This window comes from Callorhinus ursinus, unplaced genomic scaffold, assembly GCF_003265705.2.
Source record: "Callorhinus ursinus isolate GAN/ISIS: 27379988/994484 unplaced genomic scaffold, GSC_fseal_2.0 scaffold7, whole genome shotgun sequence".
In the NCBI taxonomy this organism is placed as follows: domain Eukaryota; kingdom Metazoa; phylum Chordata; class Mammalia; order Carnivora; family Otariidae; genus Callorhinus; species Callorhinus ursinus.
The window spans coordinates 70,477,449-70,493,798 of NW_027397069.1; the positions used below are offsets into that span (position 1 = coordinate 70,477,449).

Here is a 16,350-nt window from a genome sequence, read left to right on the forward strand (position 1 = left end):
AAGCAGCTCTATGGAGGGAAGTTCATTACAATAAATGCCAACATTAAGATACAAAAGACATCTCAAATAAAAAACCTAATCTTACATTTTAAGGAACTAGGAAAAGAAGAACTAAGCCTCAAGTTAGCAGAAGGAAGGAAATAACTAAGATCAGAGCAGAAATAAATGAAATAGAGACGAAAACACAGTAGAAAATATCAATTAACAGCTGTGGTTTTTCAAAAAATAGACAAAGTAGACAAACTTTTGGTTAGACTCATGAAGAAAAAAAGAGGACTCAAATCAGAAACAAAAGAGGAGACATTACAGCTGATAACACAGACATACAAAGGATCATAAAGCACTACTACAGAACCAAAGCAATCTTGAAGAAGAACAAAGCTGGAGGCATCACACTTTCTGATTTCAAACTATATTACAAAGCTATTCTATTACATTTTACTATAAAGCTAATATATATTGCTGTAGCAATCCAAACAGTATGGTACTGGTATAAAAAACAGATCTGGGAGATTGATACATAGGTAAATAGGTCTGTTAAAATTCATCACACTGTACTTTTAAGATCTATGCATTTTATCACATGCAAAATGAACCTCGGTAATAAGAAACCAAACCAAAAATATAAACAGTATAAATTGTACAAAAAGAAAATTCACATAACAAAGTGCTAGCCTCCCAAAAAGATAAATTGTTTCCAGAAATCAGCAAGACCAAACACCCAAGCAATAGAAAAATAGGCAAAGTATAAACACACAGTTCACGGAAAAGGAAATACTAAAGATTCTTAAACATATGAAAATATTCTCAACTTTATTCATAGTAAGAAATGAAAATGCTAAGCACACAGGCAGGATATTTTTCATCTATCATTGTTGGCCACCCTTGGCTGGTGAAAATATGGGAAAGGAAAGAATTATGGTAGTTAATTTGGCAATATCTATCAGAAATACAATTGCGTATGGCCTTTGAGTCAGTAATTCCATTTCTGGGAATGTACCATCCCCTCTCATCCCCCCAAAACTCACATATGTCCCAGTGTTAGGGACTGCAGCAGTATTTGGAACTGCCAACGTTTAGGAACAACCTGACTTGTGTGGTACATTCACGCACTCCAGTACTCTCTAGCTGTGAAAAGCAGTCAGGAAGCTCTCTGTGTACTGAGGTGCAAATGATTCCAGGATATGTTAACAGAAAAAATCAGATGTTGAACCCTTTGTACAATATGCAACCTTTAGTGCAAAAGGGCAGGAATAATAATATGCGAGCACTTTTTCTTATAAAGCACCTCTGCAAAATTAGCTAAGAAACCACTATGAGTGATTACCGGTAAAGAACAGAGGTGAGGAACAAGGAAGTTGGGAAAAGGAAGTCGAATGTTTATTCTCCATCTTTACATATTTTCTCTTTAAATTTTTAACCATGTAAGTGATTTATCTGTGAAAAATTTAACAGAAAAAGAGGAAGAGGGAGAGAGGGAGAAAAAAGGAGGGAATGCAAATGAGTAAATGGGTTCTGGAAAGCCCAGAGCCAAATGTTCTTCAGCTCCTGGATATACAAGCAAAAGTAAAATCCTAATCTGAGTCTTTCAAACGCTTTGGAAAACCTCAACCTTTTTTTTTTTTTTATGATTAACTTTTTTTTTATTCTGGTTCAGAACATTAGCAATGGGTCACTTTCATTCCGGGGAGCAATGGAGAGAGGGAAGTCAGTAGTCAGTTATTCCCAAGGCCACACCCCTTGTGTAATAACCTTTGAGCCGCACCAACTCAGGAACTGTTCCTTCAGGCAGTCCTTAGAAAACGTCCTCTGAGCCACCAAAGGGAAGCCTTCCCACAGGAGGGCATGGTATAGGGGTACAGTTGTGGTTGTTGAAAGCAACTGCAGTTTGTCACACCAGCTGTGAGCCCCTCAGAACTCTGGAAATACCAGGATACATGGCGAATCCCAAAACAGCAAAAGTCTCCTATAGCCTGGACGTGGATGGAACTGGAGGGTGTTATGCTGAGTGAAATAAGTCAATCAGAGAAAGACATGTATCACATGACCTCACTGATATGAGGAATTCTTAATCTCAGGAAACAAACTGAGTGTTACTGGAGTGGTTGGGGGTGGGAGGGATGGGATGGCTGGGTGATAGACATTGGGGAGGGTATGTGCTACGGTGAGCGCTGTGAATTGTGCAAGACTGTTGAATCACAGATCTGTACTTCTGAAACAAATAACTCAACATATTTTAAGAAAAAAGAAAAAGAAGAAGATAACAGGAGAGGAAGAAAAGGGGAGTATGTCAGAGGGGGAGACGAACCATGAGAGATGATGGACTCTGAAAAACAAACTGAGGGTTCTAGAGGGGAGGGGGGGAGGGGGATGGGTTATCCTGGTGATGGGTATTGAGGAGGGCACGTTCTGCATGGAGCACTGGGTGTTATGAACAAACAATGAATCATGGAACACTGCACCAAAGACTAATGATGTAATATATGGTGATTAACATAACAATAAAAAAATTTAAAAAAAAAGTCTCCTATAGCCTGGTGACATCTTAGAAGTGAGAAAACAGAGCAGGTTAGGCTGCATGGGTTTTTGTTTTGTTTTAACCCTATTTTCAGGCTTATAGAGAGGAAAAAAAGAAGAAACAACCATGGACTTCCCTAATTATGCTGCTGTGTTTACCCACAATGGCCCCACACTCTTTGAAATTTAGAAAGTATTGAACTTGGGGCGTCCAGGGTGGTCCCCTTGGGGTTTAGAGAAGGTGTCTCTTGTGCTTAGAGCTGACCCTTCCTGATGCACGGTATTCAGAGTCTTGAACCAGGAAATTGAGACAAAGATTTTTAAAATACACACCATAAAATCTCTAAGGTGCTCTGGGAGGCCAGAGGACTGACAGGACATGCATTGTTCCATTCAGCTCCTGGGGAGGGACAGTTAGGAGGGCCGTATGTAAGAAATGTTCACAAGCAAAACCCCTATTTTAGAAGAAGCACCTTGTTGAGTATCTGGATAATATCAATTTTATTTTAAATATACAAACAGTCCCTAAAACATGAAGAAGACTTTTTTTCTTTTACCTTGCAACTTCTTTTTTGTCCCAATAAATTTCTTTGAAATCTGTTCCAATGAACTAAAGTGAGGCTATGATTGATTTATTCACAGAGTGGAGGCAACAAAACTCAGAATGTCCGTAGCCAGCACACTGCACAAGATTGTCTTCCCAAATGAATCTTTTGATCAAAGCATCCCACGTAAGTAACATGCTGTAAAGTAGGCCACAAACTGAGACTCCACCTACTGACATGAAAGATGAGCAATTCAATGTCAGGTGCTTCTTGAGGAGATTAGGCCAAGTGAAATGAGCCAGACACAAAAAGACAAGGACTCTACGACTCCACTGATATGAGGTACTTAGTCAAATTCATAGCGACAGAAAGGAGAATGGGGGTTTCCAGGGGGTGGAGGTGGGGGGTGATGGGAGAATGGGCACTTGGTGTTTAATGGGTATGGAGTTTCAGTTTGGGAAGATGGAGAGGTCTGCAGATGGATGCTGGTAATGGTTCCACAGCACAGTGAATGTACTTAATGTCCCTGAACTGTACACTTAAACACCATATTTTATGTTACATGTATTTTACCACAATTTTTTTTAAAAGGAAACTACCTGTGGTATTTTATATATATTTTTTAAAAGGTAAGGTAGTTCTCATAGGGCAGGAAGGCTCACCTGGATTCATCAAATTAATGTTCTTGGCCTAAGGCAAGTGCAGTTTCAAAGACCGCAATTCCTGGTCAACCATTCCTGAATGATAACCTCCTTAAATCTAACATCCTCACGTTTTCAAGATCCTCTTACAGACTCCCAACATGCCATTTAAGATGGAAAAGTGGTATTTGGCTCCAAATAATTTTTACCCTTAGAAAACTTGTGTACACTTTTTGGGGGTATGATGTTAACATAGCCCATGTTGGACATGGAAAACCTTTAAAAGTTATTTCATTTTCCTGTCCTTTAATAAGAAATGCATCCGAGAAGTGCCTAGATGAAAGATTTAGGTCCTATGTGACTCATGTCTGATAATGTGAGTGCTGATTACTATCCTGAGAAAGGAAATGAGTCAAACATAAAGGTAGTACAAACAAAGAAACGTGGGATATTTGCATGGAATGAGAGCTAACTGTCCCTCTTTTCTGACCAAGGTATTCACTGAAAGTTGTAGGATTTTAAAATTCTAGATTCTTTTATTGTCTTTTTTTTCATATCTCTGAGATTTGTGTGTCTCTGGATTGATCGCTAGTTCTCCTTTGCACACACACACAGTTACTTCTTCCTGTCCTGTGCCCAGCACTTTGGTTTTCCCCCTCTCCCTAGATATATTTAAGCAGAAGCAGCGGAAAGGTAACCAAAGGTAAAAAAAATGAACCAGGACAAGAAAATAAAAAGTACAACAGATGTCTTAAGGATTTGGATTAACATCTCTCCGATCTTCTTTCCCAAATGATGACCTTGATTTCTACATCCCAGAGAAAAATGGGCCAAAAATGAACTTTCAGTCACTCTCTCCACCACCTCACCTGTCAGCTACTTCCACCCACACACTCTGTCTTCCCACTTATTTCCACAGACTGGCTCTTGTGCCAGTGAGTGGCCACTGACTCCATTTGCTCTTGTGCACCCGAGAATCTCATTCCCATACTTTCTTTGTCTCCTAGGTCACCACTTTTTCACTCTCCGCTACTAGATCATTCTCACCAGCACACAAAAGTAGAACTTTCTCTGGACCGTCCATTACCCATTAGAATGTGCTTCATTTCATTGAACTCCTTTGCAGGAACAGTTCTTGGTCAAATGGTCTGTATCCATTTTCTCCAAATCCCCTTCTTTCATTCTCCCTTAAACTCACTCCCCATCAAGCCTTCACTCCTACCACCTAACTGACATTTCTCCAGTCAAAGCCACCAATGATGTCCAAAACTGAGCCCCTGGTCTCCTCTCCCACCAAGCCTGCTCCACCTACAGCCTTCACTTGAAGACAACTGCATGCTTTCAGTTGCTCAAGCCAAAATCCTTGCAGTCCTTCCAATTCCTCTAACATATTAGATGGCTCTGCCATCACATTATATTCAGAGACTGACCACTTCTCACTCAAACCCCTGTTGGCACCCTGCTTTGGACCACCACCACCACCACCTGTCTGAATTTCTGCAACAATCTCTTAACAAGTCTCCTGCTTCTACCCTTGACTCTTGTACGGCAGCCAAAGTGATGCATTTAAGATCATGTCAGCACAAGCATATCAATTTTCTGCTCAAAATTCTTCAACAGCTATCTATCACATTCAATATAAAAGCCTTACAATGGCCAAAAAAGACTTATCTGGACCCTGTTACTTTCCTGATGTCATCTAATCTTCTTCCTCCTTCATTCCACTCCAACCTCTGTGCACTTCTTATATCAGGAATGCTCCTGCCCCGGGGCCTTTGCACTGGATGACACTTCAGCCTAGAAAGCAAATCTTTCATATATCTGTGCTGCTCAATCTCTCACTTCCTTCAAGTCTTTGCCCAAATATTACCTTCTCAATGAACCCTACCTTGACCACTCTACAGCTACACAACCCCACCCCTGATTTCAGTTTTTTCTTTTGTTCATAGCTCTTTAGTATACTCTTGGGTACTATGATTAACTCTTTGTTTTGTGCTTATTATCTTCATATGCTTACATAATTCATCTTTATTGCTAGAATGTAAGGTCTGTAAGAACAAGGATTTTTGCTTTGCTAATTTATTCCAAGAACACATGTACATAGTGGACACTCAGTACAAATCTTATGGAATGAACTAATTGACTAATGAAGTGTCCAGGCAGAATTATGTATATATTAACAAATAGCCATTTCTTCTTCCAACTGTCCAACGTCAACCATTGGAAATGGACAAAATGGAACCAATATTTATTGAGCACATACCGTGATCTTGGCCACTGTTAAAACACTGGGTCTTTATTGCACTAAATATCTGAAGCCACTATGTAGAGACAGTTATTAAATATTTGTTGAACAACAAGTTAACTGAATGAATCCTCATTTTGCAGGGAAGGAAATGGTTCAGCAAATTTCATCACTTGCCTTAGATTATATAATTAGAAACGGGTGGAAGACAGACTGGAACTTCAGTATGTCACATTCCAAAGTGCCACATAGTTCAGCTCCATGGGAATTCGGTTGATACACGGGAATCCGATGGTCAACTGCATCCCACCTTTGCCTCTTGACTTGCTATGCGACTCTAGGCATGTCACTTATCATCTCTGAGCTGCACTATCTCTATCTTTTTGGTACTTCATGCTATTGGGGTCACTGTAGATAATATGGAGTGTTAAAGGACATATGTAACTGGATTCAAATAGAGGGATAAGTGCTTTATGCAGGAATCACATGGTCCTGTAACCACTACCAAACATTTCGTTAATATATGAGGATATGAATGACTTTAAAATATCATTGAATATATATGAGAAATAGAAAAGTATATTTCAGTTACTTTAAAAATATTTTTAAAATATTGTATAGAAATTATTTTCATGACTCACTTTTTAAAAACGTTAAAATAGAGAATACTATTGGAGGGTTAGAAATCGTATAGGATTACAAGAGATTCTAAGGTGTGTTCTCTATGACATTATCTTTTGTTGCTGGAGGTGAAGTGCCTCAGCCAGTTTGGAGGTTTTGGGGTCCTGTATGTTTTTCTGCATTTCACCACAATGTTAACTTGAATTTGTAAAGTGCTCTGAGCTCCTCAAATAAGAAATAGACAGGGAGGTTCTCTGTTAATTGCAACTAACAACTCTTTCTTGAGCCAGAAAATTCTGACTTTAAGATGTTATCAGACTCCCAAATTTATAATGAAGTGAATTAAATGAGACAGTTATGCCAAAATAATGAGAAATGACATGGTTGATTCTGAAATCTGCTAAACGTTTTACCAGGTTGAAGAAAAAAAATGACTTGGAAATTCCTTCATCCTTCACCTCTACCCCCCTCCCCTTACCTCCCTTGCCTCTGTCCCCCATCTTCCCAGATTCTGGCTGCAGCTGAGCATTTAGGAAGCAGATGCACTGGGAAACCAGCCCGGGGAAGTTCAGGAGTTGGGTCCATGGACGGCTTTCCCCAGGCCCCCATCATTACTTTGTGGCTGTCAGGACTTCCTGAAAGATGAATGAAAGTGGGAAAGGCTAAGAACTGGAAGCTTCCCCTTAGCTCCCCATTTGGATGCAAATGGCAGCTAAATGTTCATCAGGCAGAAACGGGTGACCTGATGGTGTATCTTTGTCAGGCTGAGGGGTGTAGGCTGGACAGGTGGAGGGTCATGGTCCAGGTTGTCCCTCTTCAGCTCTCACTCCTCCCTGAGAACACTGCAGATAGGAAAACCAGCCTAGATTTCCAAAAAGATACCATTTATCTCTGAGTAGCAGTAGAATCCTGGTTTTCTGAGGCCAGATCTTTATACAATTTGGGGGACCTTTTTAGGAAAATTAGGTTTAAATGCAAATATTTAGATGAGTAAAAAAATAAAATCACAACAAATTACTAGTGTACAAAAGAAAATTCTAAAACATTACCCACCCTTGAATGGGGGTAATGTGGCTGAAACTTCATCAGCTCACAAAAGATCTTCTCTGTGTACATGTCTTATAAGAACTAAGGAGAAATATTTTTTCAGGCCATATCTGAAATACTGTTTTCAGACCCACCTGCTCCCTGGAGGTTAAGGCAAGAATTAAAAACAGAGGGGGGAAAAAAAAGGTTTTATGTCTCCATTTGAGTGGGGAAGAGACAATTTAAAATGCTAACACATCTTCCATTTAAAAAGAAGGTGGGGGGCAGTAAATAAAGAGGGCGGGGCTATGTTTTATTTGTTCATTTACAGCCCTCCTTGTTTTTATGATTAGAACATTTAATATAAAAATGAAGGGACAGCTGTTTTTCCACCTTTGGTTGTTTGCGTGGCTGACATGAAGTGGGCCCACTCTCTAAAAGAGGCGGTCTCTGAATGCTCAGAAATCCTGCCTCTGGGTTTTCCTGCCACACCTGCAGGCCCTGTCCTGCAGGATTATGTTCTTCATAGCCACTCAGAGCATCCATGGATACACATGAGAAACATTTGGGTGGTTCTAAAAAATGCCAAAGTTTCACCTTGAGATTATGATCTACTTCCTCCAAGTGGGAAGGAAAGAGATTGAAGGACATCGTGAGGGGTTGAAAGCTATTGATACCAGCATCTACCCATAGGTTGTGGTTCAATTGGCCTAAACAGTGGTTCTCCATGCCTTGTATTTAGGCCAGCAGCAGGCGCATCAGCCGGGAAGTTATTAGAAATGTCAGTTCTTGATACCCTATGGCAGATTTACTAAGCCAGAAATTCTGGAGGTGGGACCAGTGGGCGCCAAGTGAATTCTGGTGCCCACTGAAGTGTGAGAACCACCGGTCCAGTGTTGGTACCGGATCCTGGGATTTTACCAGGTTTCAGGGGATGCTACTGAGGAGAGAAGTCTGGGACCACTTGTCTTTCCTTCCACACAGAAGCATTGCAGTAAATCCAATATAATCAGTATATACCACATAGATAGAAGTTACTTTCCTTCTTTCAGTTGCGGCCCCAGAAATGGGTATGTTTAAAGGGTTCCCCTAAGTCGTTCTTTAATATCGCCAAACATGCAAGGTGTTCCATTACCATTCTCTCAACATACCTCACCACTTTCCCCTACCTCTGTCACTGGCCTGGCTAATGTGGCCAATGCGTCTCAGTTGGATAGGAATCTTGCTTTCAGTCAGCAGAATGCTCCCTGTACGTCAGTGCTCCTAACAGATTCCCCTGTCCTTTATTTACTCTTTCAGATGGGTACGCATTTTCTCAAGTCGAACAAGCTGTGATTACTCAGGAAGAACTAGTCCGTTCTTATAACACTACTAAAAGCAAAAGCAGTAAGATAGGTATGGACTCTTCTGACTCCAGATAGGAGTGAGGTTTGGACGACATCCTGTGTTCTCATGTCCTTCCCCAAGGCTGCAGAACATGCCAACACCCCCGAACACTCATTTCTTGTGGCTCTGGGCAGACAGTTTGTTATTTATGTATCAATTGAGTCAATCCTTGGATATAAATAATGGGGGAAGCCTATTTTTCTTAATTTGTCTTTAATGTTTTACCTAACCTGTTTACTTTTCTGTTGTTTTGAGATAATTTATCAGTTCAGTCTAAAGTATAAAATTAAAAACATTTTGTTTCACCAAAATTTAAGCTTTGGTACAAGTTGTTTTGGGAGAAAAGGTAAAGAAGGTCATGATGCATAACAAGCCTATCTTAGTTGAAAAGGAGTCACACAGAAACTTTGTATTTTGAAAACTCACAGATTAAGGCGGGCATATAAAGGCAACATATAAAATATTTTTCTAAGTAGGCTGTCCTGTCACTTTGAATCATACCTTATTTGTAGGAAATTTGCACAGTATTCTTGATTTTTTAATGAATTCACATAATAGGTGTAATATACTATAATCTCAGGTTTCAAAATCAGTGTGCAAAAATCAACATATCTCCTTATTTTCTGTACATTGATTTAATCTCCATTCTGATTCCCCCATGCATTAGGACTTAGTGGGAAATTCAGCCACAATCATTCTTGGGACTGTGCTTTAGGCTTATACTAACTTCCCTGGGTTTCACACAATGCATAGCATTGGGGCACCATCTGTTCTTCTGTTATCTTCCCACACAGGTCACCACTAAAACAAATGATTTATTTTGGTCACTTTATGACACTTCTGTACCAGGTAGGGGAAACTGGAAACTCTAGGGAGGTTGGAAATCCCCATGGCTATTAATGATTCTGGGTCACTAATTCTGATGTATGGGAGGGTTTTTCCCCATACATACAAAGAATTCTCAGACACCAGCTGGGTGCCCTACAATTCAACTCAATTCTGACACTATCTACCTGAAGATAGCATCAGACCCCACAGGTTAAGGACTCAGTCCCACAAGACTGCCCCCCATCCCCACATACACAGTTCAGATGCCAATCCTAGGCCCAGATTGTCACCTGTGCTTCTGACCAACTGATTATAAGTCAAAAGTTCCCATGACACCCTCCTTGGATTCAATTAATTAGCTCGAGCAGCTCACAGAACTCTGGAAACCCATTTACTCATTAAATTACCAATTTATTACAAAGGATATTAAATAATATGAAAGAATATGATTCAACAGCCAGATGAAGAGATACACAGGGCAAGGTCCCAAACAAAGCAGCTTCTGTCCCAGTGGAGTTTGGGCCCAGCATGGTAACACATGGAAACATTCTGGTTCACCAACACAGCTTTCTAAAACCCTTCCTTTTGGTTGGTTATGGAGGCTTCATTACATAGGCATGGCTGATGAAATCTTTGGCTGTTGGTGACTGATTCAACTCCACTTCTTCACCCTCCCCAGAAAGGGGTGGGTGGGGCTCAAAGTGCCAACCCTCTATTTATTGGTGGTTCCCTTGGTAACCAGGTCCCATCCTAAGTTATTTTTCCTAAAAGTTACCTCATTAACATAAATCCAATTGGGGTAGAAAGGGACTTAATAGGAATAAAAATATAGCATTTCACCTTTATGTGTCTGAAGCATTTTCAGGTACTGAAGACAAGAAACCAAATATTATAACAAAAGATGTTCTCATTGCTCTTATCACCCAGGGAATTCCAAGGGTTTTTGTTGCTGTGAGCCTGGAACCATGGACAAAAACCAAACATATATGAGAAGTATTTTGGTCATTCAGATGACCTTCTTGACCAAATATATATTTCTTATAAATCACAATATTGTACCTGTGGTCTAACATTGCCAGGAAAGCCATTCCTCTCCTGGAACACATCATCATCCCAGTGTACAGTGAGGGGATGAGGAGATAGTTTTTTAATTCCTTCTGTAGTCTGAAGTCCCCTTTCTTACACCCATTCTACTTAGTTTTTAAAAGCAAAAGTAAGAATTCTTGAAGACAGAATCCTCTATTTTGTCCTTTTTTTAAAAAAAAGATTTTATTTATTTGACAGAGAGAGACACAGCGAGAGAGGGAACACAAGCGGGGGTGGGAAAGGGAGAAGCAGGCTTTCCGTGAAGCAGGGAGCCTGATGCAGGGCTTGATCCCAGGACCCTGGGATCATGACCTGAGCCGAAGGCAGATGCTTAATGATTGAGTCACCCAGGCGCCCCTATTTTCTGTCCTTCTATCCAAATGACTCCTCTGAGGAAATAACCCCAAAAGCCTGATAACTGTTTGGAGATAAAGCAACGAGAAAAACATGGGGGAAGAAAAACCTAATCAATTAAGATAAAAATGTAATGATCCAAACGGGCACATGCACCCCAAAGTTTATAGCAGCAATGGCCACAATAGCCAAATTATGGAAAGAGTTGAAATCTCCATTGACAGATGAATGGATAAAGAAGATGTAGTGTATATATATACAATGGAATATTACTCAGCCATCAGAAAGGATGAATACTTATCATTTACATCCATGTGGATAGAACTGGAGGGTATTATGCTGAGCGAAATAAGTCAAGCAGAGAAAGACAATTATCATATGGTTTCATTAATCGGTGGAATATAAGAAACAGTACAGAGGATCATAGGGGAAGGGAGGGAAAACTGAATGGGAAGTCATCAGAGAGGGATACAACCCATGAGAGACTCTTAACTATAGGATACAAACTGAGGGTTGCTGGAGGGGAAGTGGGTGGAGGGTGGGGTGGGCATTAGGAGGGCACATGATGTTATGAGCACTGGGTGTTATATACAACTGATCAATTATTGAACACTACATCTGAAACTAATGATGTACTCTGTTGGTTAATTGAATTTAATTAAAAAAAGAATGCAAGCCTAAAAAAAAAAAAAAAATCCCCAAAAATGTATCCATGAATGGAAAAACAAAATGTGGTATGTCCACACAATGGAGTATTATCTGACCATAACAAGTAATTAAATACTGATATATGCACAACATGGATGAACCTTAAAAACTATGCTAAGTTAAAAAAAAAAAAAAGCCAGTCATTAAAGGCCACATATAATATGATTTCATTGGGGAAGTTCATAAGCAAAACTATAGATATATAAAGATTAGTAGTTGCTTAGGGTTGGTGGGAAGATGAAGGGCAAAGGTTTAATATGTAAAGGGTACAGGGCTTCTTTTTGAGGTGATGAACATATTCTAAATTTGACTGCATTAATAGTTGCACATATTTGTGAATATATTTAAAAAAACATTGAGTTGTGTACTTTAAATGGATGAATTGGTGACTTAAATCTCAATAAAGCTATTTTCAAAAATTTTCCAGGTGAATTCTACTTCTAATCATAATGTACTAGACTTGCCCTCCTGCTTAAAACTATTAGAAAACTGGAAAAATATATGAAAAAAATATTTTCAGATATTGAACAAAGGGCAGCATAGGAATATAATCCCCAAGAGAAAAGAATTAAAGTAAGTCATACTATTTCCCAGGCTTTCTTCCTAGAGGCACTTTCCAGGCCATGGTGCAGAAAAGTAGCACCCAAGCAAAGCAGTCTTGTCAGTGAACTGGGGAGACTAAGCTAAAAGTTTGGGGAGGCTGAGGCAGCTGATATTTGCTGGGTATAGTACCATTGAGAAAGGAGCTGTACATAGAGTTCTAGACATTTATTTAGGGATATTCTAGAGTAAATAGCTAGATGTTAACCTACATATATGTGGAATGAAACTCAATGAAGTTGGGCAAATCCAACTACCAGAGACATGTAAGCTGGACAATTCACAGAACTTTCACAGGATACAATATTTAACCAAATAGGGTGGAAAGGGTTTGATGAATACTTGAGATATTCCATAGAGACCCCAAAAGACCCATACCTTAATAGTATGGCTAAGCTAGCACTATAGCAAGAACTACTCTAGACTCATGATCTTATTTTAGCAAAGCTTATTTTAGCAAAGCTTGAAAAGAAGCATCCAAAGCATCAAGGGGATCCATAGTTAATTTAGCTGCCTGTAGGAAAAAAACAAGCCCTCTAACAGAAGAAAACAAATCCAGACACTTCAGTGTAATAATAATGTCCAACATCTAGTAAAAAAATACTCAGAGATTCAAAGCAGCAAAACTGAATCCATAAGCAAAATAAAAGTCAATGGAACAATCCAGAACTGACAGAGATGATGGAATTAACAGACAAGAACTTTAAAAACTTTAAAACAATTATTACAAATATGTTTAATGAGTTAAGGACAACATGAACACATTGAGGAAAAAAATGAAAACCATAAACAAAGAAAGAAATGAAACTTCTAGACCTGAAAAAACTATGCTAAATGAAAATTTTATTGAATAAGTTTAGCATATTGGACACTGCAGAATAAAAAATAACCTTGAACATAGCGGTAGAAACAATCCAAACTGAAACACAAAGAAAAAGGCTGAACAAAAACTGAAAAGCACCAATTACCTGTGAGACAAGATCAAGCAGTTTTATATGCATTCTTTTGAGTTACAGATAGAGAAAGTAATAGAAAAAAAAATCACTGAAGAAACAAAGGCAGAACATTTTCCAAGAATTATCTGAGAAGCATAGCCAACCCAGAGTAGGCTAACCCCCCCCCCCCCCCACCGGCACAACACACACACAGCATAATCAATTTGCTGAAAATCAAGGATCAGGAAACAAATCTTAAAATTAGCCAGAAGGTAAACACACACACACACACACACACACACACACACACACACACACAAAATGATGTTAAGAAAAAGCAAATTGAAAATGACCACTAATTTCTCAGAAAAGACAAAAGGAAATTTGCTGAAAGAAAAATATTGTCAACCTGAAGTCTATAGCTAATGAAAATATCCTCCAAGATGAAAGGGGAAGATAAGGCATTTTTCAGACAAATATTGCAACAGTTTACCACTAATAATCCTGAACTAAAAGAAGATATTTAAAGGACGTTGTTTAGGTGGAAAGAACATGATAAGAGATGGAAAATCTGGTCTACAAAAATTTCAAAAATGGTAATTCTTGGAGAAATATAAAAGAACTTTATTTTCTAATTAAAAAATGTTTCTATTAATGCAAAATTAGTAACAATGTATTGCAGGGTTTATAATATATGTAGAATAAAATATACGTCCACAGTAGCACAAAGGAAAGGAGAGAGGGAAGGAAAGAATTATACAGTTTTTACATTATATGTTATATGATTTACTATTGTTTAAATGTAGTCTGTGGTACATTAAGGAGGTATACTATAAATTGTATACAACCGCTAAAAACTTAAATGGTATGTCTAATAAACCAGTTTATGGGATAAAAATAGAATACCAAAAATAATTAACAGAGAGGGAGGCAAACCATAAGAGACTCTTAAATACAGAGAATAAACTGAGGGTTGCTGGAGGGGAGGTGGGTGGAGGATGGGCTGGGTGGGGGATGGGCATTAAGGAGGGTACTTGTTGGGATGAGCACCGGGTGTTACATATTATAAGTGATGAATCACTAAATTTTACTCCTGAAACCAATACCTCACTATGTTAACTAATTTGAATTAAGAAAGAAAGGCGCAAGAGAAGTGGGAAAAATAGAAAATAAAAAGAATAAAAAATAAATAGAAAGCTGGTAGATTTAAACCCAACTATATTGATAATTACATTAAATATAAATGGTTTAAATACTCCAAATAAAAGTCAGAGGTTGTCAGACTCAACAAAGAAGCAAGATCCAACAATATGGTGTTGGCAAGAAATGCACTTTGAATATAAAAACATAAGATGAAAAACTTCTAGAGATTTGTTGCACACTGAATACACTTAACACTACTGAACTGTACACTTAAAAATGGTAAATTTGGGGTGGCTGGGTGTTCAGTTGATTGAGTGTCCGACTCCTAATTTTTGCCTCAGGTCATGATCTCGAGGTCATGAGATCGAGTTCTGCATTGGGCTCCATGCTGAACATGAAGTCTGCTTGGGATTCTCTCTCTCCCTCTCTCTCTGCACCCCCTCTCCCCGCTGGCCCACTCGCTTTCTCTCAAAAAAAAAAAAGGGGGGTAAATTTAATGTTATGTGGGATTTTTTTACCACAAGAAATATGTACATTAGTAGTTTAAAAGGATAGAAACACACCTAAACCATGGAAACACTAATAGAAAAGGTAGGCTGCCTATATTAATATCAGAAAATTTAGCGTTAAGGTTGATTAACACTAATAGAGATAAGGTACATGTCATAAGGATAAAAGGGTCAATTTATCAAGAAAATTAGCAATCCTAAGTGTATATGCACATAATTACAAGTCTCCAAATACATAAAGTGAAAATTGGTAAAACTGAAAGGAGAAATAGACAAATGCACAGTTATAACTGGAGACTTCAGCACTCCTCTCTTAGATTATAAAATAAGTAGAAAGTAAAGATATAGAGGATTTAACCAATACTACCAGTTAAAGTTGATCTAACTGAAATTTATAGAATACTAGTCACACCAACAAGACACAGATTCTTTTCAAGTGCGCATGGAATATTCACCAATATAAAATATACGCTGAGTTGTAAAATAAGCCTCAATAATTTAAAAGGCTTGAAATTATATAGAATATCTTCTCTGGTATTAAATTACCAATCTCACTTGAAAGACAGATAATCTAGCTGTAATCCCCTAGATATTTGGAGGCTAAATACACATATTACTAACTCATGAGTTAAATAAGAAAAAAATATTTTTGGGCTCTAGGAGCAAGATGGCGGAGGAGTAGGAGACCTAGATTTCGTCTGGTCTCAGGAATTCAGCTGAATAGGGATCAAACCATTCTGAACACCTACGAACTCAACAGGAGATCGAACAGGAGAGTAGCAACAACTCTCTGAACAGAGAAGCGACCACTTACTGGAAGGTAGGGCGTGCGGAGAAGTGAATCCGAGGCGATATTCGGGAGGAGAGACGGCGGGGGAGGGGCCTCCGCCGGCCGATTCTGGCAAGTGATAGAGCCACGGAGCACAAAATCGGACCTTTTAGAAGTTGGCTCGGCGGAGGGACATCGCTGCAGTGGCTAAGCGGGGGGTGGAATCCTCCCGGGGACAGTGTGGTCTCAGGACCCTTGGGGTCACGGAGAGACCGGGGGTGCCTGAGTGCGCCAGAGCTCCCAGGTATCAGAGCAGGGAAGCCGGCTGCACAGACGGAGCAGAGTCGCGGGCTCTCAGCTCGGGGTTGCCATAAACTGTGATCTGCGGCCCAGTCGGGGCACGGCTCCCCCAGCAGGGACCCAACAAGCAGCAGATC

At 39.3% G+C, this 16,350-nt stretch overlaps 1 protein-coding gene across 2 annotated transcripts in view; it reads left to right on the top strand.

Moving 5' to 3' along the window:
• LOC112826479 (phospholipid-transporting ATPase IB-like) overlaps positions 1-9,236 on the top strand; it is a 201,985-nt gene extending 192,749 nt beyond the window's left edge. For both annotated transcript variants that reach the window (XM_025874613.2, XM_073894758.1), the window contains 2 exons: positions 3,160-3,248; positions 8,895-9,236. In XM_025874613.2, coding sequence (XP_025730398.1) covers positions 3,160-3,248; positions 8,895-9,016 — 211 coding nt within the window. In that variant the 3' untranslated portion in view covers positions 9,017-9,236. The remainder of the gene's footprint in view (positions 1-3,159; positions 3,249-8,894) is intronic.
• Positions 9,237-16,350: the final 7,114 nt, after the last annotated feature.